Source organism: Homalodisca vitripennis, chromosome X, assembly GCF_021130785.1.
Source record: "Homalodisca vitripennis isolate AUS2020 chromosome X, UT_GWSS_2.1, whole genome shotgun sequence".
NCBI classification, from domain to species: domain Eukaryota; kingdom Metazoa; phylum Arthropoda; class Insecta; order Hemiptera; family Cicadellidae; genus Homalodisca; species Homalodisca vitripennis.
The window spans coordinates 9,617,263-9,642,940 of record NC_060215.1 but is presented as its reverse complement, the minus strand read 5'-3'; the positions used below and the strand labels follow the sequence as shown (position 1 = coordinate 9,642,940).

Here is a 25,678-nt window from a genome sequence, read left to right as displayed (position 1 = left end):
TAAATGACCTCCTATTAAAGAACTGTGGAAGAATTCATATACTAAATCAACTAACTGTACAGGCAAAAATATCTTACTCTTACTTTTTACATTCCTTTTGTACATCAGTAAATTGTTTTTTATAAAATAACATAAATTGTTACTATTGCTTTTTACAGATTGAATGATTCGCTGAGTTTCTTTATCTTGAAGTTGATATTTTTCTAAATCTTTAAACGCTAATGGCAAATCATTAATTTACAACCACAAATTATCCTTGATATTGCACTTATTATTTATCTGCATTTTAGGCTTTACATTAGATGTTCGTTTACATGTTTGCCTTCGGGAGGAGTTTGAATGGCAGAAAGAAATCGATAATCTATTTTTATCCTGGTCTGGAACGTTCCGGCAGTCACTGGGGCTCGGATCAGCTGTTCCCGTCGACTCGCCCTCAAACATACGTGAAAGGGCGTCTGCCAGCGCATTATCGGTGGAACTTTTAAATTCCACCTCAAATGGCAAATTCAAAATCCTCTCGATCCACCGGGCAAGTCTTCCTACCTTCCTTTTGTGATTGAGGACATAGGATAAAGCTTGGTTATCAGTTATTAATTTAAAGGTTCTTACTTCAAAAAATTCGTGCCATTTTTCTATGCAAATTAGTGCACTCAAAGCTTCTTTTTCATAAACAGTATATTTTAATTCGGCATCAGTAAATTTCCTAGAGTAATAGGCTATTGGCATTAATTCATTTTGGTCGTTTTCCTGTAACAAACAACCACCTGCGGCTATTCCACTAGCATCTGTCATTACTATAAATTGCTTTGAAAAATCGGCTAACTGGAGTACAGGAGGATTCATTATAGCTTCTTTTAACTTTACAAACGAATCTTGACATTCACTTGTCCAAACAAATTTAGCGTTTTTCCTTCTTAAACGATTTAAAGGATTACATAATTTGGCATAATTATTTATAAATTTTGAAAAGAAATTGGTCATACCTAAAAACTGTGAAATTTGTTTGGCGTTCTTAGGCGGCATAAATTCTCTTATACTCCTTGTTCGCTCGGGATCTATAGTTACTGTATTATTTTTTATTAAGTTCCCCAAAAAGGAGATTTCCTCAAAACAAAACTTTGCTTTCTCTAGGTTTGCCGTTAAGCCATGTTTGCTTAGTCTATTTACAATCTCTCTGACATGTACTAAATGCGAATCAAGGTCTTTACTGTACACTAAGATATCATCACAAAAATTTATCACATATTTAAATTTTATATTGTCTAGGACTTTATCCAGATAGGCGGACAATACAGCACTACCAACATGTAAACCAAAGGGTACTCGTTTAAATTTATATTTACCAAATATAGTGCTAAATGAGGTAAGATCTTGACTATCAGGTGATAATGGACATTGCAAAAAACTTTTTCTTAAATCTATTATTGAAAAATATTTGGCTCCACTAAGATGTTGATAATAATTATTTAAATCACCAATGGGAAAATAAATTTTCTGTAACTTTGTATTTAATTCGGTATAATTGACTACAAGTCTGTCCTTTTTGGTTAAAAAGGCTGGACTGGAGTAGGCTGAAGTACTGGGTTCAATTATTCCTTGGTCCAACCAATCCTGTATTATTGTTTTCATCTTATTTACAGTAGGAGGGCTCATAAAATAAGGCCTAATACTTACAGGTGTGGGGTCATTTAGAACTAATCTCACTTCCAAATCTAGAGCCTCTCCTAATTTTGGATTAAAAACATTTGGAAAATCCCCTATAAGGTTTTGTATCTCAGCCTCAGCTCTAGTGCACCCTATTTTTACATCAATGCTGTTTACTTCATGTTCAAAAGGCTGTTGTCTGACAATAGTTATTTTCTCATTACAATTGAATTTAAAATAACATGAATCTCCATCAAGATCTAAAATTAATTTGCTATTAGATATAAATGGGTTTCCCAATACAATGTCCCATTTTAAATTATCCAATACAATAAACTTTACTTTCCAACAAAATTTAGAAATTTTTATCTTAGCATAACAGTAACCAAAACATTTTATTTCAGTGTTATTTGCAGCAAACATTGTATCATCTGACTTCATTAATTTAGAAACATTTTTATTCAACAATAGGCTATCATAAAATTCTTTACTAATTATATCTCTTGTAGCACCAGTGTCTAATAAGCAGTTTGTTTTTACATTTTTACCCACTATAGCTTCAATTAAAGGCATATTGTTACACTGTCTAACATTTAGTCTTAAATTAGGTTTTCTATAGTTTAATTTACTCCAATTTTTAATTACCTTACCATAGACTCTCATAAAATAGTGTTTTTCTTTTCTTACTGCATTACTGTTTATAAAATTATTATTCTTAAACTTATGAAACCGGGGAGGGATATTTTTAGGTGTTGTGTAATACCACTCCCCTATCAACTAGTTTTTTGGATTCCTAAAACAATTTTTTGCTAAGTGACCAGGCCTATTACAATTGAAACATAACTTTGGGTTTTTGACAGTAGGCCTACTTTTTCTAAGTTCAACATGTGGTGGATACATGTTGTTAACATATGTCTTACTTAAATTGTCCCTTAAGTTATCATTAAAGGTTATATTGTTACTAGCTATACACACATTTTCCAAATCTGTAAAGCAAATGGGATTGTTTTCAAAAATTAACTTATTTCTATCTGTAGGCTTAATACCTCTTTTTATACAAGTTACCAAGTCCTGTTCACTTATGTTACACAATAAAACTTGACTGAGCTCTTTGATGTCATAGATGTATTCATACAGTGGCTCATCAAACCTTTGTGGCCTATAAACTAAATCTAGTCTCAGTCTTTCAATTAGGCCTACAGGGATAAAAGCACTAATTAATTCCCTGTGTAGATAGTTGACATTTGGCTTGACAGACTTACACTGTATTATTTTGGCTAAAAGTGGACCTTTTGCATAACATGGTAACAATGCTAAAATTTCATTTTCTGATAGGCTAGTTTCACATTTTAGTTTTAACAAAGTTTTCAAAAAGTTTATTAGCTCAGGTACTACTAAGCCATTTGTTACTGTAAAATTTTGTAAATAACATTATACAGGGTTGTTTAACTTATTAAACATATTTAAACCAGACATAGGTTGACTAATACAATCATTGTTTGCATTATAAATAGGCATTATAGGCAAAGTGGGGGTACTGGCAGTAGGCTGTGATATTGTTGGTGGTTGTACAGAAATAGGGCCTATTTGTTCTTTCACTGCCTGTTCCATAGCCTCATCTTGTTCTAATGATTCATTTAAATTGGCTTCTAACAATTTAAGCTGTTCTAGGTTCACTGTAGGTAGCAAGTTTTTAGCTAACTGTTGTTCAACATTTACTAGCCTACACTTTAAAGCTGATAAAGTTTCACTATGTACAGAACTTAGTTCTAGCTGGTTGTCTAAAAATAAACGGTTTATTAAATGTTTACACTTTTCTTGGAATTTGGTGATTTCTAAAGGTGAACTAGCACTGTTCAATTCACTGCACCCATGTTCTAATAATATCACTTTGTCACTGAGAAGTTTTACTTCCTGATTGTGGTCTATTTTTAATAGGCTACTAGGAGTAGGTAAAATATTGTTTCTCAAACACTGTCTTAAGGACTTTCTGAGTTCATTTACTGTACTGTCACTATTTAATTTAATACCTCTAGATATCAGTTCAAATACCAACTCATCTTTAGACAAATATTCTATTTTAATGGCGTTTTCACTCAGTTTCACCCAGTTGATGGCAGAGTAGGCACATCAATAGCAGAGTTGCGCAATAAAATTGTGTGTGTACCGTATGACGAAAACACATGGGGGTGGTGACTTCTGAGGTCGTAGTAATAAATACTAGAAATACAAAGTTTACTTATAAGTTCAGTTTAATTACGAAAACTTAAAAGCACCACTTTTAGATGGTAAAGGAAAAGTTATGTAATGCCACGTTGCTGCCAATTAGAATATGATAACTAAAAAGTATATCTTCTAGGTGGGCCTAAAATATCCAATGTTCTATTGGATTATGCGTACGACGTTTTACTTTACAAAACAATAATATTTCACTTCCCTTCGCAATAGGTAGACTCACAACCCGGGTGTCGGCGTCTTGGCACGAGACATTGAAGCTGTAGTCTAAGAACGGTTATTTCTAGAAGAGGAGTAGAGTTGGGAAGTCGTAGCCATCTATTCAAACAACACGTGAGATACATCAGCTACGTAAACTCGCCTAAAACAAATTCGCGACGGTATTAGCCATTTAATGATACAAATTACTATTTATAACAACGTGCTCGTCGCCATAAGGACGACGCCACAACCTTTATCTATCTCAATCAAGCAAATAAAAGATCTTTAAGGGTAAGTTACTTTACTATTCACATCTTTACTTTACGTTACATTCATTTTATACGTTTGGCATCAAAGGGCTAATTTAATAATACGAAAAGATAAATTTTACTTACGGACAAAGCGCGCGAGGTCTGATCGGTTACGTAGTTGGGCTGCTACAAAGGGTTAGAAGAAAAAATTCATACGCGTGCCAATTAGGTAGTTACTCCGCCCAATAATTTAGTTCCGGAACATTGGATGTAAAATAATATTATATTATACTGGCTGATTAGGTTGCGAAATTTACATTGTATGAAATTTAATTAACTAATTTACGGTACATGTTTGTCAATACGTATTTTAGTTGCATCATAAACTGTAGTAGAAAAACCAACCATAAAATTATATAGATTATTATGGCTATCAATTAAGGTTTTTTAAAGTCTCTAGTATCTCTTAAGATATAAATATTCCAATCACCAGGTATTGTAGTATTATCGCATTGTTTAAACAGTTTTAAAATAAAAATATTAAACTTCTCAAAACACACCATAGCATTAGAGTTTGAGGAATGGTATATTCCAATTGCAATAATATGAAAACTGTCAAAAATAAACCTAACAGTACAGAATTAAAAGATCTTGTCCTCACATAAACGATTTCTGTCAGGTATAACAGCAGCCTGTACTTCACATTGTCTCTAGCAAGGTTCATGATTCCTTCTTTTGAGCTAGATTCCCTTCAGTCAAAAGTAGTAATGATATATCCATCAGTTTGTATGCTGTTAATTTCATTGTCGTTAATATTATGCTCTGAAAGAACCACAACAGTTGGATCAAACTCATACAGAAATATTGTAAAAATTCTTAACTGTTAATTACATTTGCAATATTGTAATTCAAACATTTTATCTTGACTCTTGTAATTTATTGACAGATCTGTTTTGAACAGTTTTGGTTATTTTTGTTGATTTTGCCAATTTAAAGTAGAGGCAGCCTCCTGTTTATTGGAATCAATATCATCACCCTTACAGATGGTACTTGTAAACACATTGAGCTCAACCACCAACAATATCAGAACAAGGATTAGCTTCCCAAACAGTATCATCAGAACAGGTTACTGGCAAGGCGGGAACTGCTTAAGCCATGTGCCGTAACTCCTCAAACACTATCATCAGAACAGGTCACTGGCAAGGCTGGAACTGCTTAAGCCATGTGCCGTAACTCCCCAAACACTATCATCAGAACTGGGCACTGGCAAGGCTGGAACTTCTTAAGCCATGTGCCATAATTCCCCTGACACTATCATCAGAACAGGTCACTGGCAAGGCTGGAACTGCTTAAGCCATGTGCCGTAATACCCCTGACACTATCATCAGAACAGGTCACTGGCAAGGCTGGAACTGCTTAAGCCATGTGCCGTAACTCCTCAAACACTATCATCAGAACAGGTCACTGGCAAGGCTGGAACTGCTTAAGCCATGTGCCGTAACTCCTCAAACACTATCATCAGAACAGGTCACTGGCAAGGCTGGAACTGCTTAAGCCATGTGCCGTAATTCCCCTGACACTATCATCAGAACAGGTCACTGGTAAGGCTGGAACTGCTCAAGCCCATGTGCCGTAACTCCCCAAACGCTATCATCAGAACTGGTCACTGGCAAGGCTGGAACTTCTCAAGCCATGTGCCGAACTCCCCTAACACTATCATCAGGACAGGTCACTGGCAAGGCTGGAACTTCTCAAGCCATGTGCCGTAACTCCCCAAACGCTATCATCAGAACTGGTCACTGGCAAGGCTGGAACTTCTCAAGCCATGTGCTGTAACTCCCCAAACGCTATCATCAGAACTGGTCACTGGCAAGGCTGGAACTGCTTAAGCCATGTGCCGTAACTCCCCAAACACTATCATCAGAACTGGGCACTGGCAAGGCTGGAACTTCTTAAGCCATGTGCCATAATTCCCCTGACACTATCATCAGAACAGGTCACTGGCAAGGCTGGAACTGCTTAAGCCATGTGCCGTAATACCCCTGACACTATCATCAGAACAGGTCACTGGCAAGGCTGGAACTGCTTAAGCCATGTGCCGTAACTCCTCAAACACTATCATCAGAACAGGTCACTGGCAAGGCTGGAACTGCTTAAGCCATGTGCCGTAACTCCTCAAACACTATCATCAGAACAGGTCCACTGGCAAGGCTGGAACTGCTTAAGCCATGTGCCGTAATTCCCCTGACACTATCATCAGAACAGGTCACTGGTAAGGCTGGAACTGCTCAAGCCCATGTGCCATAACTCCCCAAACGCTATCATCAGAACTGGTCACTGGCAAGGCTGGAACTTCTCAAGCCATGTGCCGAACTCCCCTAACACTATCATCAGGACAGGTCACTGGCAAGGCTGGAACTTCTCAAGCCATGTGCCGTAACTCCCCAAACGCTATCATCAGAACTGGTCACTGGCAAGGCTGGAACTTCTCAAGCCATGTGCTGTAACTCCCCAAACGCTATCATCAGAACTGGTCACTGGCAAGGCTGGAACTTCTCAAGCCATGTGCTGTAACTCCCCAAACGCTATCATCAGAACTGGTCACTGGCAAGGCTGGAACTTCTTAAGCCATGTGCCGAACTCCCCTAACACTATCATCAGGACAGGTCACTGGCAAGGCTGGAACTGCTCAAGTCACATGCTATGATTACAAATTCAATTGTTGTCCTGAAAATTGTATATCTTAAACAGATGCGTTTTGTTTGGACACGTTTTGAATGTTTAACTCTTTTAAATGGGATTTTTTTAATTATGACCTAACACAAAATACAGCATGGTCTAAAAATTGTAAAGGTCAGTGACAATAACATTGTTAATATGCTTTACATCCTAAATAGTATATAAAAGTAGAAAATAATATGTTTAAGTTAAATAAATGCTGAAGGAGTATTTTATAAGTAAAGTAGTATATTCACTAGTTGAATTTTTTTGTAGTCAGTTTATCCAATGTGTGAGTAAAATCAATATAATTATATTTAAGATTTTCATTTATTTATTTGTTATTTGATAGAGTACTTGTACCTAAATCCATTATCTATGGACGTCTTAATAAGTGTATGTTTAAATAATCATACACAAACACACATATACACACAAATGTAAGGAGTAGAGGAAAATTATGTGAGCCCTCTACTGTTCTGATTGTTTATACAATGAACGAATTACACTCACTGTCCCTTAACCCCTTTAACTGCCAACATGTGCATTTGCGCTTGTTGGTTATCTAAAAATGATAGCATGCTCAAATGTGCATGTTGAATGCTGTAGTAAAATCACTGTTGTTTACAATTAAGCACGTGACAATTTTTCCTATTAGACTTTTAAACTGAAATCACTCTTTCTTAGTAATATTTACATGGTAGAGGAATATTTCACTCAGATTCTTCTCTCTGAACTATGTGAGTTGTTTTTATTAGGCCACCTGTGCCCTACTATGTTGTAGTTACAATTAATTTTGTGAGTGTTGTAATTCCTGATTTTGTTTAGTGTTTTGTTTTTATTTTTAATCGCTGTCAATATTGAAAATAAGTAAAAGAAGAAGGTAAACAAAAATTGAAGTAACTTTATAGCAAAAAAAGTGTTCACCCCATTTATTTTTGGAAACATAAATGCTAATGGGAGCAACAAAGGACCAGAGCCTACAATAATCCTGTCAATGTATAAATATTATTTAGTTAATAGTTTTCAAAATACATTTTTATAATAATGTTTCATGCCTAAATGCAGGTTTTTATTTTAGTGTTTTATTCAGTTCAAAGTGATAGATTGTACGCTTATATATACATATGATAATTGTTTGCGTGCAAACTACTTTGAAAAAATCATCATAAATTATGTGGTAAATATTTGCATAAAGTACATTTGGCATAATTTTATGTACATTTTAATAATCGTTACTAGCCCAACTTGCAAGTAGAACAGACAAGTATTGTAAAGCAAGTATTTTTTATTTGTCGTAAAACACACATAGGTATTGACAATGTCATTAAAAGCAACGTTTCATTTTTTTGTTAGGAAAACTACAACTAAGACTAGATAGACCATAAATAATTAAGTGATACATGTAACATGTACGGTCTTAAAATTATTGGAAGAAGAATAAAGATTCTCAACTTGAACACAAGAAAACTGAAAGAGGTACATAATTTATAAAACAATAAACAATTCAACAGACAAAAATAGTGTGCAAATATTTCTATTTACTTGAAATAGCCTTTAATATACCCTACCTATAATAATAAATTGGGAACCCATACCTTAAAGAGAACCAAAAAAAAGAAAAAGAAAAATTCATAAAAACTTACTGTATATGTGTTCTAAAGATCAGAATATGGTCCCATTTTGAAGTTGAAGTGGTCTTTCTGTTGATACCGTATTTTGGTTTGTTAACCGCCGACGTATAAGCCGCATAGTTTGACTGTTCCAGTCACGCTTCACTGCCATGGAGTTTTGTTGTTTCTCCTGTAAACTCAAAAATTCCCAAAAACCAAAACCAATGTATCCCTATATGAGAATACAGACTTGAACAACTATGCGGGAACGGTCCCAACTGACTTCAACCGATAGCCAAGCAACAATGAGGCTTGTAGCTTGCAATTGCATTGTTAACCGCCGCGTGTAACTCACTATTTGACAAACATCACTGTTACACGCCAGCGTGTAACCCGCAGCGAGTGTGTTAAAAGCTAACATTGTTATAGTTAAAAAATTCCTTAATGCTATAAAAAATATCTTGTAACAGCCACATATACTACATTATTCTGCTCAGAATAAGAGACTGGCTTTAATGCAGATGTTGTAATTGTGTATGAAAATGGAAATTTATTAGACAAACATTTGTCAGTGTATACATTGCCAGATCGAATAGACACAACTTAATAACAGTCTGAATTTTTAATTGGATGAATGAGGTTTACAGTGTTTTAAATTGCGTAATTGCTCTAGTTACTTTTTTATTTCATTAAAACATCTTTCATTCAACTACAATTGCTCCAAAGTGTCAGTCCGTACCTGAGAATTGACTGAAAGGAAACAAAATATGCCGTTCTAATGTAGCTGAGAGGTAGATAAAGATTTTGAAGTGAGAGCAATATAATTTAAATTTTAACCCTTCGCTCGCCACTAATAATTCCATTAACTTTCCAATAATGCCATAACTAAATTATAAAAGATGAAAGTAAAAAATTGGGCATTTTACTTAAAATCAGCGTATTTATTGATAAAAATTAAAATGAACTATTTACAAAACTGTTTATTTAAAATAAATTTCATTTTACTATAAAACACGATAAATATTCAAACTAATCACAACACTACCACACAATGAAGAATAATAACGAGATACGTAGTAGACATGCATGATCTTGCGTGCTCGTGACAACCAAGAAAGCAGTAAGTAATATACGCCACGGATATGTTTGGTTATGGCTCTGTAGGAGACGCAGAACTGACGAGCAGGTGGGAAGGGTTAAATGTTGTTCTAATTACTGCTTTTCATATTCTAAATTCAGGCGTTTCTTGGTTAGAAATACTTCTCAAGGCTTTAACAAATAATTGTTATTTTATTTCAAGGAATTTCATTAATACCATTAACATTTTCTCCAATCTTTTATACCATTAACAAGAGCTCAGTCGCACTAAATTTTCTCCAATCTTTTATACTACGAGGGTCGTCCATAAAATAACCGCCGTTTGGGCGTGGCGCGATAAGTAGTGGGGGTAGCGCCGCCATTCTCACATCGGTGTGCGCAGCCGTTCAGTACGCTTCTAGGTGTGCAATGGAGAGCATCGTGCGATCGCGCATTCTTTTGTTACAATGTAAATACATGAGCGCCGTGATAGAAAATCCCGCCAAGTGTGAAGTGCGTGGTGTTATAAGATTTCTGTGGTTGAAAAGTTACACAGCAGCTGAAATTCATCGTGAACTGAGTGCGGTGTATGGCCCAAACATTATGAGCGAAGGTGTAGTCCGTCAATGGGTTCGTTTTTTTAAAAATGGAAGAACTAACGTTCACGATGAAGACTGGAATGGTAGGCCATTTCTCGTCAGTGATGACTTGGTGAACAAATTGGATGAGAAAATTCGCGAGAACCGTCGCTTGAAAATCTCGGAACTTTCAGATCATTTTCCTGAAATTTCTCGAAGTCTTGTGCATGAGATAGTGACAGAAAAACTAGGCTATCACAAGTTTTGTGCTCGTTGGATTCCAAAAGTGCTCACCGATGATCACAAAATGAAAAGAGCGAGTTCTGCCATAAACTTTCTTACTCGGTATGACGTTGAAGGAGAAACATTTTTGAACAGGATCGTTACAGGAGATGAGACTTGGGTAGATGAGAATGGGGTCATACTGCTTCGCCAAGCAAGCCAAAGAAAGCTCGCCAGTCTTTTTCAGCGAGAAAATTTATGGCTACAGTTTTTTGGGATGCTAAGGGCATCTTGCTCGTTGAATTTATGGAGTGTGGTACGACCATTACAGCTGCAGCTTACTGTGAAACCTTAAAACGGCTACGACGAGTGATTCAAAACAAGCGTCATGGTCTTCTGACATCTGGTGTTGTGTTTGTCCATGACAACGCCCGCCCTCATACAGCTCAAAGAACAACAGAACTTTAGGAAAAGTTCAAATGGGACGTTTTTGACCCCCCCCCCTACAGCCCGGACTTGGCTCCCAGTGATTTCCATCTTTTCCCGTACATGAAGCGGTGGCTTGCATCTCAGAGGTTTGCGAGTGATGAAGAGCTTCAAAACGCTGTGACAGGTTGGCTACGTTCTCAGGCAGCAAATTTTTTAAAGACGGAATTTAAAAAACTGTTAAAAGATATGATGTGCTTGAATTTGTATGGTGAATATGTAGAAAAGTAGAGAAAAGCTGTAGTTTTAACATTTATATAATAAACTTTTTGTATCTCAACTGGTTTATTTTTTATTTCAAAACGGAGGTTACTTTGTGGACGACCCTCGTATTAACAAGAGCTTAGTTGCTACTACATTTACTCCATCTTTTATGTTTTTCATGAATTCTTTACTCTTAGAGGTGGTAGGTTACACCAGAGTTTGAAATAATTACAGATACGTTATTATTTAAAAAGTAAACATTTTACAAATAAAACCATGTACAAAAAAAGAGCACTCTAGGACAAAAATATACCACAGATTTCAACATCAAACAGTTCACGTATATCATTTGAACAAAGAGGATCACCCACACACAACATAACAATCAATAAACAACTTAGCCTAACTAAAGCTAGTTGTTAAATTATAAACAACTAGCCTACATTATAACCTAGCAACAAAGAAAGTCAAGGCCGTGCAACGCATCAGTCAAGGCTGCATTGTCAGTCAGCTGTACTTTTGGCATTTGGATCGATATCAGCTGACGAGTAATATTACAAATATAAACTATATAAAATGAATTGGTATTTATGAGTAGAGGATTCGACTGGTGCAAGTTATATCTTCAAATGGTTTTTGCGTAATAATAGCGGAAAGTTGACCAACGGCTGTGCCGTCTTTATCAGCGGTATTTTTTAATGTCTGTGCCATCGGAGAGTTAATTTCTTGATGTACAAGTATTACGGAGGATATATTATCTTTGTAACAATATTTAGCCTATTTCTTGTTTCATATCCATGAATATCAGTTATATGTTGAAAAGTGTGGAGATTTCCTTTAATATATATTAGTGTGGAAAAACATACAGAGATGAGATGGAGAGAATACCTAGTTTGAAAAAAAATTATTTACAATTAGGCCAGATCAGATAAATTGCAAATGATCCTAATGATTTTGTTTTTGCAAAGCAAACAACTTGTCATAATAACCAGAGTTTCCCCAAAGGATGAGTCCATTGTTTAGTTGACTATGAACAAAGGCATAACACACACTGAGAAAGATATCCTGTGTTACTTTATTTTTTAAAGACCTAATTAACAATATCTTTTTGAGGGCTTTCATAGGAGTAAGAGAGTATTTTAATCCTCTGTTTAAGGAGGTAGGAATAATGACTTTTGCTGTGTCTTTATATGCAACTAGACAGGAATTTTATGTTTAAGTTGCAGCACAAGAGAGAATCTTAGATTTATTTTCAAGTAAGTTAAAGAGAACAAAGAGAAGCTATGCTTGAAAATTAAATTATTTTTTAAGTTACCGTAACAAGTTTGGACAATAGAAATAAATGTATTAAAAAAATGTCAGATTGGTTTAAAGATGCAGCTTTTTATACAGTTGATCAAATTTATCCTATGATGTTAGCGATTCAGGTGTTAGTTAAATAAAATTGTTCTGTGATAAAATAAAAATGTTTTTTTATGTACCTAATTAGTTTTAGAACAGTTAGTCTGTTATTTTAGTCCTCATGACTGCTTTAACATACCGCTTTTTAGCACACAAAGTAACTACTTTAAGGTAGTGTTAGGAAATTATGTAAGATATATTTTGTTATATATTGTTAGAAGATGTCAGTAAGTTATATTGTGTTTCAGGGTCTGGACCCAAAGGCTGTCAATGTCCCTGTGGTGGGTGGACACTCCGGTGTAACAATCATACCCCTTATATCACAAGCAACTCCCTCTGTGTCCTTCCCCAAGGATCAACTCGAAGCACTCACTGTTAGAATACAGGTATAACATTATTTAACACTCAAACCAAAATTTTGTAAATCGGAAGTCGTGAAATAAATGGTTTCCATTTGTACCATAGCATATGAAGGTTTCACACATAAGGTAGCTATGGTGGGAAGGGTCGATTCAATGTGAAACTAAGAGGAAGGTGAACTAGAGCTAAACTCGACAAACAAAGGATGCCCACAGAGTAACAGACGTTCGGGACTAGCTCGACTGTGGGCGGAGCTAGAGCCACCATCTTGGCTGTATCTCTCCTACTTTTCTAACTCTAACTAATTTCAGTGGGGACTGCAATTGAAAATTCTGCCATTGTGTGTGGTGTGTTCAGTGATTAGGTGTTTGTAGGCAAAAAACTATGTACTGATTGAAATCCATCCCCAACGTTGTGGCATTTATGGGGAATGGAATAATAAGTGAAAGTAGAGCGAGGCAGTGGTTCATTGATTGTTTACCAATGTTTCAAGATGACGATCACTGTGGTTGGCCTAGCCTGGTTACTGAAGATTATATTAACAATGAAAATATTTGTGAACATCGCTGTACCATGATCAGTAAACATTCAGAACATTTCCTCCAAATTTCACAAAGTTTAGTTCATGAAGTCGTTTTGGAGAAGTTTGGCTACCACAACTGTTGTGCTAGGTGGGTTCTACAAATCTTTATAGAAGCCTAAGATAAACGTGGTAATGAACGTCTTGATGTAACGTAAGTTATGATGAAGTATGTTAATGTTAGTTTTAAGATGAAAAGGCAAATTGTGATAGAATGGGGACAAATGCATTCTCACAAAACAAGAAAATATCATCAAATTGTGTCAACCAGAAATATTATGGTAATTGTTTTCTGGGACAATCAGAGTGTAGTTATGGTTGATTTGCTTGAACAAGGCTCGACAATAAATGCAGAAGATTTTGTGAAACACTCCAAAAACACAATTGTCAGGAAAATGGAGATTAAAAATGTTGTTTCTCCACAACAATTCACGTTCACACACAAACAAAATCGTAACCGACAGCCTTAGATTATTTTGGATAGGAGACGTTTTAATCATTAATCCTGATCTTCTACCAATTGACTACTACCTCTCTCCAGCGATGTAGCACTTCAATAATGCAAATATTTTGTTAAACTCCATTTCACCTTCTGCTTAGTGTAGCATCTGCAATCTGACACTTCAATAGTGATACCGATTCCAGCTTTAAGGCTAAACATACAGGAAGATGTTATGAATTTGGACCACTCTCCATTAATAAAAATGGTTTGTTTTCTATTCTTTACGTATGACTTGGTAAAAAATGAGGCATGGCCATTAATTCTGTAATACAACAATTGACACAAAATCCTTGAGTGTTTATTTTCAAAAGGCTGTTAAGATTTTGTGTATTACATTTACTGTTGATTTACAACTTCTAAAACCAAATTTTGAAGAAAAACATTTAATTTGTTTTGGTCTTTTAGAAAAAATTTCTAACTCTTATGTGCTTCATTGTTTGAATATTTATAAAGTATGTGCTCTATAAGAAAAACTAAAAAGCGTTTTTATGTGTATTAATCACATCTTTAAATGAGAAATCTTACATAAATCTATGACCAAAAATAAGGCCATGAAGTGTTTAAAGTTTTAGCATGGTTCTTCTAGAAAAGGTGTCGTCTGCTTGTGTTGATACAGGGCTAAATTGTGATGTGATAATTGGCTTGTGAATTTGTGTAATTAAGTGTTTGTGAGTATATAAAAAACCTATGGATATACGTTTTGAAAACTAAACATTAATATAAAACAATAACTTTACTTTTTTAATATATTGATCCAGTTTATTTTAAACTAAGTGAACATTTCTTGACTAATTTTTCTAACCTAATTCTACATCAATTTGTTTTCAAATGTTGAAGTTTACAATAACATTTTTTATAACTGTGTCAGTCCTTGTCTTTTATTTCCATCAAGATTAGATCATAAACTATTTTAATTGATATCGATAGACAGTTTTTTGCATTTCTATAGTGTTTTTGCACTACTTTTCATGACATCTAGGGACTGGTTAGATTAACAAGTACCAGTAGTTAGTTAATCCATCAAACTGCTCTTGATCACATTGTTGGTTTATATTTTTTAATTCAGTATCTGAAATTTATATAGAAGTAACATTATTATAATATAACATTTTAGAAAAGTAATAATTAAGATTGTCTGAAATATACAGTATCTGCCAGGAATTCTTGTTTTATGAAGTTTATGTACAATAGACAGATATCTACTGATATCATGTTGTTATCAGACTAGAATAGCTCAGTTGCTAAGGTATTGGATTATCAAGACAGAGGTTCCTGGATCAAATTCATGTAACTGGACTTTACTTTTTTGCTAGTACAAAAAAAAAAAACAAAAAATTGTCATACAGCTATTTTATAGAAAAATATTCATATTATCTATTTATTATTTTATATAACTTTAATACTAAATTCTGAAGATATTTTTCTTCTACTTAAACAAATAAAAATGAAAAATAAAACACCAAAAATATCCTTGTGGACAGTGTAATAAAAATGTTGGTAAAACCAGCCATGGTATTTTATGTAAGGGAATATGCTCGCTGTGGTATCATTGTAAGTGCACTTCTCTCTCTTTGGAAGAATTTAAAAATTTAGAAAAATCTAACAAAAAGTGGATTTGCCATAAGTGCATGTCTATTGATGTTACTTTGGGCCTGGAAAGATGAAATAATTGAAATAAATAATGATGTAACTCAGGAGCTCGACTCACAACAAGCAATAATTAAAGCACTAAATGAAGACTTAAACGAAGCAAATACAGTAATAAAGCAACTAAGGAACCATAACATTCAACTTGAAAATATAATATTAAAGAAGGAAGAAACAATTATTTTACTGGAAAGGCAACTCAACTTGAATAATCAAACTAAAAATCCTAAAAGAGTCAGTGATGCATTGAGACCTAATGCAGTTAATTTGCAACATAGTTTTCCCCAACTTACAATCCACACCAGTCAGCACTAGCAGAACCGATAACATGGTGTTGAACTCTAAATACAAATAAGGATGCATCTTTTACTTTGGCTGTTAAAGGTAGAAAAACTTGCTGTATTCAATCATCTGCTGTTAAGATAAATAAAAACTTGAATTCAATTTTTCAAACAACCGTTATGAGGTTTTAAATGTTGACGAGGAAGAAAAATCTGAAGATTTAAGAATAGTGACTTCTGCAGAAGACTGCACAAAACCTATAACTAGAAAAAATGCTTATCTGTGCAGACAGCCATGGGAGAGATTTAGCTTGGCATTTAAATAAATCTCAAAAAAACATATGACGCAGTCGGTTTTGTCAGGCCAGGTGGGGCGAACAAAACAAATTCTAGTCAACAGAAATATTGAAGAAGCAAACCTCAGTGAGCAAGACAGCCTGGTGATACTCTGTGGAACGAATGATGTGGCTAGAAATGAGGCCGATGAAGTTATTGATGGTATTTCTGCAAACACTGGACAATGTCAAGCAAACAAATATTTTTCTAGTTGATGTGCCAAAACAGATACGACCTAGCGAACTGGTCATGTGTCAACCATGAAGTTAAAAAAACAAACCAGCGCCTACTAGAACTTAGTGAAAAGTATAACAATGTCACATTGTTGGAGGGCAAGCAAAGCCGAGAGAAGACATTTGCACACATACCAAGGCCTACATTTCAACTACAGAGGAAAGAAGTGGCTAGCAGAAATGATCGTTTCAGCAGTCGCTTCTAAGAAAAAACCAGACCATCAGGATAGACCAAATGTTGAGCAACCTCCCCCACCAGGTACCGAGTCTCTGACGGGAAACGACTCTCCAGTGGTGCAAAACATACATCCTTAAGAACTCTCAACAACATCATTTAGTACTTATCATTGTAATGTACAGTCTATTAGGAATAAATTAGATCTAACTGATCATTTTTTTAACTAGTCTTAATATTAGAACAGATAATTGCCTTAACACGAAGAATAAAAATATGACTGTTTTTTTATAGTAATATACAATGCTTGACTAATAAAGTTGATGAACTTGACACATATCTTCGTGGTCCTAAACGACCTTCAATAGTGTGTATCACAGAACATTGGCTGAATGAAGGTAATTGTTCATTATATATACCGGAGGGTTACATTATAGGCAGTATTTACTGTCGTAGTTTCCATAAGCATGGTGGTGCTGCAATCTACTTAAATAAGAACCTTGATTTTGAACCAATAAATGTTTCAAATTATTGTGTTGAACTGCAATTTGAAGTCTGTGCTATTAAGATTTTAAGCTCAAAAACAATTTTATTGTGCTGCTATAGGCCTCCATCTGGAGATGTTAAAATATTTTTCAATGGACTTGAAAAGTGTTTTCTTAACCTTTTATTAAATTTTAACTCAAAGATTGTTATCCTTGGTGACCTGAATATTAATCTGAGGGTCAATAACAATGTTTGCTCAACAATTAAGCTTTTTAGTGACGTCATTTGGTTGCCACTGTGCTAACTTTAAGGCAACTCGGGGTGAAGCATGTCTAGACACTATGGTGACTAACATCCCTCATGAAAAATACAAATTAAGTGTTATAGACCTCCCCCTATCCGATCACCATGTGATTTTAGTTGAGTTAGTTTCCTGCGAACAGTCTGATGGTGTTGTACCTGCTTTGATGACATTTAGAGTTTTTTCACCCAATAGAATCAGCCTACTTAAAGATCATATGAGTACTATTGACTGGTCGCTCCTTCTGAGCGGTCAGGACGCAACATCCTCGTGGAACTTGTTCTTTGGAGCAATCTTAAACTTAATGGAGATCTATTTTCCATGCAAACTACAGAGGTGCGGGAAGAAGTGGCCTAAAAAAGGTAATACTGGTAGTTGGTACTCGCCAGAACTTCATGTACTCAAGAATCATGTAATGACGCTGCACACTATAGCTAACTGCACTAATATCACCCGTGGACAAGCAGGCCTACATCACTGCAAGAAATCAATATAAATCTGCTATTCGTGATGCCAAGAAATCCACCAATGAACATTTTATTGATACTTCGGGCAACAAAACTAAAGCTGCATGGCAGGTGGTGAAATCTTTGACTAGATCTTCTTCTTCTCAATCTGGCAATCCTCACCTTCTCTCGAGGAGTTCACCACTTTCTACGGGGGCATGGTGGAGGAGCTGCGCGACAGAAGATTCCCTCTGCACCAACATCAGCGGATGTGCTCTTGAAGAAAATACCCAAACCTAATGTTTGTTTCAGGTGGAAGAGTGTTACTACCGATGAGGTCCTTAGAATTTTGAGTAAGACTTAAACCATCTAAAAGTAAAGATATCTATTTCATGTCCAATGACTTCATAAAATCCGTTGCTGATGTAATTGTCTTTCCCTTGACCGAGTGTATAAATAGGTGTTTGCTTGAAGGCACTTTTCCTGAACAGTTGAAAAATTTCTAAAGTTATACCTATTTTTAAGAAAGGAAACAGGGAGGATACAGCTAGTTATAGGCCCATATCTTTAGTTCCGGTCATAGCTAAGGTTGTAGAAGCAGTCATCAAGAACCAAATCAGCAGTTACTTTGAGTTTCACCAGTTACTTGCTCTACCCAGTTTGGTTTTAGGCCTGGTATGTCTACGGTTGACGCTGTCGGTGACCTTGTGGATTCAATTATTGAAGGTTATGAGAAAGGCGAGTTGTCACAAGCTCTAATGTGCGACTTAAGCAAGGCCTTCGACTGTGTCGACCGTGGTCGTCCTTTTGCAAAAGTTAGAGCATTATGGGGTTACTGGTACTGAATTGAAACTTTTTGAATCTTATTTAAATAACCGCTAATCAACAAATTTCTGTCAATGGTTCTCTATCCGATGCTGCCCAAGTTTCTGTATGGTGTTCCACAGGGTTCAGTTTTGGGGCCCTTTTCTTTTTTTGATAATGGTTAATGACCTTCCTGATAATGTATCGGCTAGTACACTTATGTTTGCTGATGATGTTACTTTTTTTAAGTCCAATAGCTGTTATCTCAATTTGTGTGATTACATGACAAATACAGTTCTAAGTGAAGCAAGTTTGAGTGGTATGCAGCAAATAAATTTTTACTGAATGTGGAAAAAACTCAAATAATTAAACTTTTTCTGTAAACAATAGTTTTCTCAATAGTAATAATGTAGACTTTGTACAACCTGTTAAATTGTTAGGTTTTTATTTTGACCCAAAATTATCTTGGCATTCCCATATAGAACATGTTTGTAGTAAACTTTGTAAAGTAGTGTACCTGATTAGAAGATTAAGAGAAATTGTACCCACCAACTTTTTTTAAAACAATGTTATTATGCTTTTTTTCACTCTGTGTTATTGTACGGTATTATGTATTGGGGTAATGGTATAGGTGTATTAAATGTTTTATTGTTACAAAAGAAGATATTAAGGATATTAACTTTCTCAGGTTCAACTGACCATTGTAGACCACTCTTTGTTAGAGAGAGAATTTTGACTGTGATCAACTTGTATATCTTTGTATGTTTATGTCTGTGAAAAATAATTTATTTCAACACTCCCTTGCTACTGATTGTACATAACCATTTTACCAGGTCTAGTCGCAACTATTCGTTTTTTCCTCACTATAGGCTAAGCAAAACTATGTCTTCCTACAATGTTATGAGCATAAAGCTTTTTAACAGGCTCCCACCAATTGTTCATCACATCAGCAGTACTAGATTTAAGAATGTTTATGTATAACTGGTTAATAGATAATCCATTTTTTATGATGTAAAAGAGTTTTTAAATTTCACTTTTAACGAGACAACTTTTAAATTTTAAGCTAGGCTAAGTTACCATTTTAATTTTAGTTTTAAGGATCTTTTAACTGTTTGACGCTTTGTATGTGCCTTAAACTCTCATATTTTTATATTTTTTGCAATGTAAAACTTACTTTGTCTAACTTGTAACCAGCAATTGAAGATTCTATTGTAATTTGGTTATAAATCATGTTGTAATTTGACTATGCCTATTGCATATCATGTTTAATGGCAATAAAGAATGTCTATGTCTATGTCTATGTCTATGTCTATGGAGTAAAACTCTAGGTTGATTCACTGCAGCGTACTTTTTATTGGGCCTTGTATGCTATTTAAAACTTCGTGATTCATACATCGTGCATGTAAAGAATCGTCTCTAATCGAAAGGTGGCTCTTCATAGCTAGGACGAAGTATTAAGAATTGAATCGTGTTAGCTAAGTTTCAACATGGTGTGAAATGGAAAACTTCTAAGATATTATATAACATTGAGATTCTTACTTTACATTGTTTAAAAATGTGTGTATTGTAGGTTTATAATTTTTTAAAGAAAATACTAAATAATGTAAAAACTGGTTTTTTTACTGAAGTGATAATTCAATGCAAATAATGTGTTGTATGTTTGCAGGAAGCTGGAACTGAGGTAGTCAAAGCCAAGGCGGGTGCAGGCTCCGCTACTCTATCCATGGCGTATGCTGGTGCGAGGTTCGCGTTTGCCCTCTGCCGAGCCATCAATGGAGAGTCCAATGTAGTTGAGTGCTCCTTCGTTCAGTCCAGTGTTACTGAAGCAAAATATTTCTCCACTCCAATTTTACTTGGTGTAAGAACTCAAACTCAAAATACTCACTAGCAGATTTTAGTATTCGTACATGACCTTGTCCCAATTTTTACATTGTGTTCACCTCGCTTGTTTCAATTTTAAAGTTTTGCACACAACTCTGCCCCTGTTCCAAAATGGGCTAATTACCTCATCCTTATTTGATCCTTTGAATAGTACACCCATATCCTATTAGTTCACAGAACTCGTATGCAAAAATTGTTAGTATGTCTTTCATAGATTCGCATGTTTCGGGAAAAGTTATTTTTTTAATCCATCTAGTCATTGTTTATATACTTTGTTTTGGGATTAAATTTGAGAGAACAGACCATAGACAATATATTTCATTAACATCTTCAATATACATTACAGTGCCAAAAGAATATACAGGTTGTAGGTAAAATCATAGCACATAACTCCAATAGTAGAATTTGTCCAGTATGTAAAAGTTCAGCACAGAATGTGTCGCTAACAAGGTTTTACTCCAACATATAATGGTTTTTTTTCTAATAAGGGTTGGAATAGTGTAATCTCCACCTGCCTGCTACATTGAGTATGCATATGATTTTGTCTTGGAGGGTGTGCAATACATGATTGTTTTCAGGATGTAAATGGATGTTTCTTTAAATGTTTGTAAGTCCTATTCCTGCCATGATAACTTACAATTTTCTGCATAACCTGAAATTGATGAATTTTTTATCTGAAGAACTAGCCTAGCTAGACTGTTATGCCATAAAGGCAGGTGGCTTTCTAATAATGCAAAATATGCCATTCTTGTCACTTCTGGAGTGCTAGTTGTCTTAATCCTCTTTAGTACAAGCAATACTAACCTAAGCTTTACACATAGACTGCCTATGTGGTGTTTCCGATCCGTGTTTGTGTTCAATTGTAACACCAAGATACTTAATTGTGTCAGTTATTTGGAGGCCAGGTAATTCAGTATGGTGTGACTTTTGTTTGGATTTACTTTCATTGAGAACTAGATCATTTTAAAATGTATATTCTTGGACCAAATTGACTGCTATTTCTAGTTGTTCATTACTTCCATTGGCTGTGGGTAGTAATGCATTATTGCTTTACAGTCTTCTCTTAAATATTTAGGAAAGTCATTTATAAATAAAATGAACAGTATTTTGCCCAAGCGCTGAGCCTTGTGGAACACCTCTTTTTACTGAAAAAGTTTAGAGTATATTGATCTCTTAAGGCCATCGGTAATTTCTTTTAGTTCAAATACCTGATTTCATCCTAAGAGGTAGCTTGCAAACCACTTGAGGGCCTTTTGTTGAATTTCAAGGTCGTTAAGTTTATTTAAAATAGGCCATGTCCAAGACTGTCAAATGCGTTACTTGGGTCCCAAAATAAACTTCAGAATAACCTACTTGTTTTAATAAGCTTTAACTAAAAATTGTGTAATAAATGCATTTTTTACAAACAACAAAGACTAATTACAATATTAAGTTCTAACTAATTTTTGCAAGTTATTTTTAGTTTTTTGAAGTGAAAACTTCTTTAGGCGCGTTGAGCGTTTTGGTAGAGGGTAAAATCCTCGGTTCGCGTCACCGACATGCTAATGATACTAACCTGCATGAAAAAGTCAGTCTCGCTGTGTTTTTTAACCGTAGACTTGGCCGCGGACTACTAACCTGCATGAAAAAGTCAGTCTCGCTGCGTTAAAACTGTCCCGGCGGAGTATGAAAACAGACTGCGAAAATCAGTGACCTTTACGGCTTCCTCTCGCGATTTAAAAGTGAAGCCAATGTCGTACAATTCTGTAAGATGCGTCAAATTAAAGCTCTTAATATTGGCAATCTATTGGTTACATTTTTAAATATTAAAAAAATTTCGAAATAATTTTGATTATTGTTTACATTTTACATAGCGTTTACAATGACAAGAAAAAAGTAGTAAGCGAGGATTTTTTTTATTTTTTGGTCAGAAAAAATTTGTTAGCGAGAAAGTTGTGTGAAAATAGATGAATATTTTTTTTGTAATTTATCATTTTTTTATTGGAAGTTTAGTTTAGCCTGTAGTAGCGTATGAAGTGATGAGTGAACGTTTCTGCCGGAACTGTAGTTGGCGCATTGGCTCACTGATACCGTATTAACTCAATAAATTAGTTTATTGTGCAATAAAAATACCTTTACAAAAGAACCGAGTTAATTTAACTAATTTATTAGTTTTAAAAATATTGTGGGTTTAATTGTTATTGCAATTATATACTTTATCCGTAGCAATAACTGTATTATTTACAACGGTGTTCAACTCACTGTTGTTCACTCGGTGTTTACTCACTTGTATTCTATGTTTAACTAACTATTAATATTGAGCAATTACAACATATTTTTATACAGATAAATGAATAATGAAAACAACGAATATATTTTTAAACATTTTTAATATTTGTACGAATATTTGTATTTAAAATTAAGCATTATTCATTTTAATTATGTTTTTAATATTTAACCTCTTCATCATGAAATGAGTATTATTGCGGTATAAGATTTATCTTACTAGCGTGGTAAAATAGATTTCTAGTTATTTGATAATATTTTTTCGTGGATTTTAAAATTGGATAATTAAAAACGCGTCACATTTACAATTACAGATGTACTGCTACTATAACGTATTGTTAATTACTCTCAACTTAATAGTTCCGTTTTCACTTCTATCGGCAGTCCCACGACTGTTACTGTTTTTTATTATTTATTGTTATATACCTTGTTATTATAAAAATGTAAACAAAATTCATTGTTATTTTTACGTTTATATTTTTCCAATTTAAACCAAGATGGTAGGTATTTTAACAAAAGTATTAAAAAGAAAATACTTAAGGAAAAATAATCATTTATCTATCAAATGTTTTCAGTAATTGAAATTCAGATTCAAACTCAAATCACTGTATCGAATAAACGTATTTAAGTTGGACAGAAAAATGGTGAAAAGATTATAAAAATATTTAAAACTACCAATAAACTACCTTTGCTTCTGTAAAACAAACACAACCCTCTTGATTTGGTTTTTTTATATTTACTCTGATCAAAAATTTCCAATCTAAAGACATTAGCTTTATTTTCACATTTTTGAAAATTTAAATATTACGTGTCATTATAGTGATATTGACAGAATTTATACCTCCCCCACTTGACAAAGAGTATAGATTCCAATCCTTGAAACATGTTATACCTTTTGTAACCATAACGATAGCAAATTTCCGAAATCATGTTATTGGTAGTGCCAACAAAATCTAGTAGAAAGGTATTTGTTCTCCTATATAGATAGATAGGTATATGTTATCCTGCCCTGAGTTTTCTGTGTGTGATAATGTTAATGGGCATGATTCTAGCCTAATGGACTGCAGAAGAACCTCGGCCTGGGTAAGCTGTCGGACTACGAGAATCAGCTTCTGAAGGCTGCAATTCCAGAACTGAAGAAAAACATCCAGAAGGGAGAAGACTTCGTGAATAAGAAGTGAAATCATTTATATAAGCAAACAAATATTTGAAGCTAGTCCGTCAAAAACACTTAAACATTCGTGTTAGGAAGGAGAAGTGTAGTATATTTATCAAACATAATGCTGTTAATAAAACACTGATGTTTTAACTGCTATTTATTTTTTAACAGTGTAATGCGCACTAAACAGTTGTTAAATTTTGTTAAGTTCATTTTCAATGTTGTTGCAGTTTACTCTAAGCATTTTATTTTAATGGGCTTTCAGGTTCCAAATACGGAATATTGTATAGTACCTTTAATTTATGTAATGTGCATTTGAATTGTGAATCAATTCTAACTAAGCCCAACAATTTACATAATTTATTTAAATATTTTTTCATTTGGTACAAAAATAAAGTTAAGTGTTATGTTAATAAAACATGTTCATGACAAAAATTACATTTCACTCTTTATGACCTTTTTTTGGCAATTGACCTAACCACAAAATAATTCATTGTTGGCCAAGATGTGAGTGTTGTATGTTTTGACGCACTCAGTTCTAAAAAGGCCTCTGTGCTGTTTCCGGAGTGACAGGCCATTCTGGGTAGGCAAGGTCGAGGGAGGGCCTCCTGTCAAGATTCATCAGGAAGCATTTTGGGTATTAATCTCAGTCAAGTGTCCTTGGTAGCACGCCCTAACGTCTAGGCTAGAACTGCCTTTAACACTTAAGGAGCCCCTCGAAATCTAACAATCTTCCACCATCGATCTACCCGTGCACCCCAATATCTGGAATTTTTGCGGCTAGTGATGTGCCACTCCTGAAAATACATATGGTTGCCCATATGTAAGTTACAGATCAGTTTTTGCTGCACCCAATGTAAGTTTAACTGTAAGGTATAAACCAACCAGAAGTGAACCTTCCTGGTAGGTGTTAGATTAGTTATCCACTTGAAGAAATCAGATTGCAGACCTGAAACATACTAATTTCTTGAAAAAAAGATAGCGACATCCGGTTTTTACCATTGTTTTATTTGTTTATGCTCTTCAAAATGAGGGTGGGAGGAGTTTAAAGTTGAAATTTTTTGAGTTGCTTCTAAAATTCCACATTGACAAAAATGTTTATAATCATCAAATGAAACTTCCTTTCCATATACCCACAGGATATATTCTTATACACACTTAAAGCAAATAGAGAGGGAGAAAATTCACAGTCAGGACTGTTATATATTTATATACAATTTTTACAATACTGTGTTTCCCAACAAGAGATGGACGTATCTCTAAAACATGTAGGAAATACTACTGTCTCATTCTAAGTGTGAACATAGCCATAAAAGACAAAACATATTTGTGAAGGAAACAGCATTTTTCCAGACATTTGCCATAGTTCAGTAAAACAAAAAATCAGTAACACTACGTTTCAAAACATATTTGGTTTGTAAAAAATGCTATGTTATAAAAAGACTTGCCGAACAGATTAAATGTCCAAAAATATGAATGATAGGCAGTTTTAGAAAATTCTAAGTGTGAACATAGCCATAAAAGACGCTTCCACATTAACAGCGAATTTTTGATTAACTCATAGAAAGTGTGTATTGCACACATTAGTCTAT

The 25,678-nt window shown here is 34.6% G+C and overlaps 1 protein-coding gene across 1 annotated transcript in view; it reads left to right on the top strand.

Annotated features, from left to right (window-relative positions):
* LOC124368661 (malate dehydrogenase, mitochondrial) overlaps positions 1-24,524 on the top strand; it is a 52,023-nt gene extending 27,499 nt beyond the window's left edge. Inside the window, exons 5-7 of the mRNA XM_046825920.1 lie at positions 12,879-13,016; positions 20,448-20,639; positions 23,980-24,524. Coding sequence (XP_046681876.1) covers positions 12,879-13,016; positions 20,448-20,639; positions 23,980-24,108 — 459 coding nt within the window. The 3' untranslated portion in view covers positions 24,109-24,524. The remainder of the gene's footprint in view (positions 1-12,878; positions 13,017-20,447; positions 20,640-23,979) is intronic.
* The last annotated feature ends 1,154 nt before the right edge of the window (positions 24,525-25,678 follow it).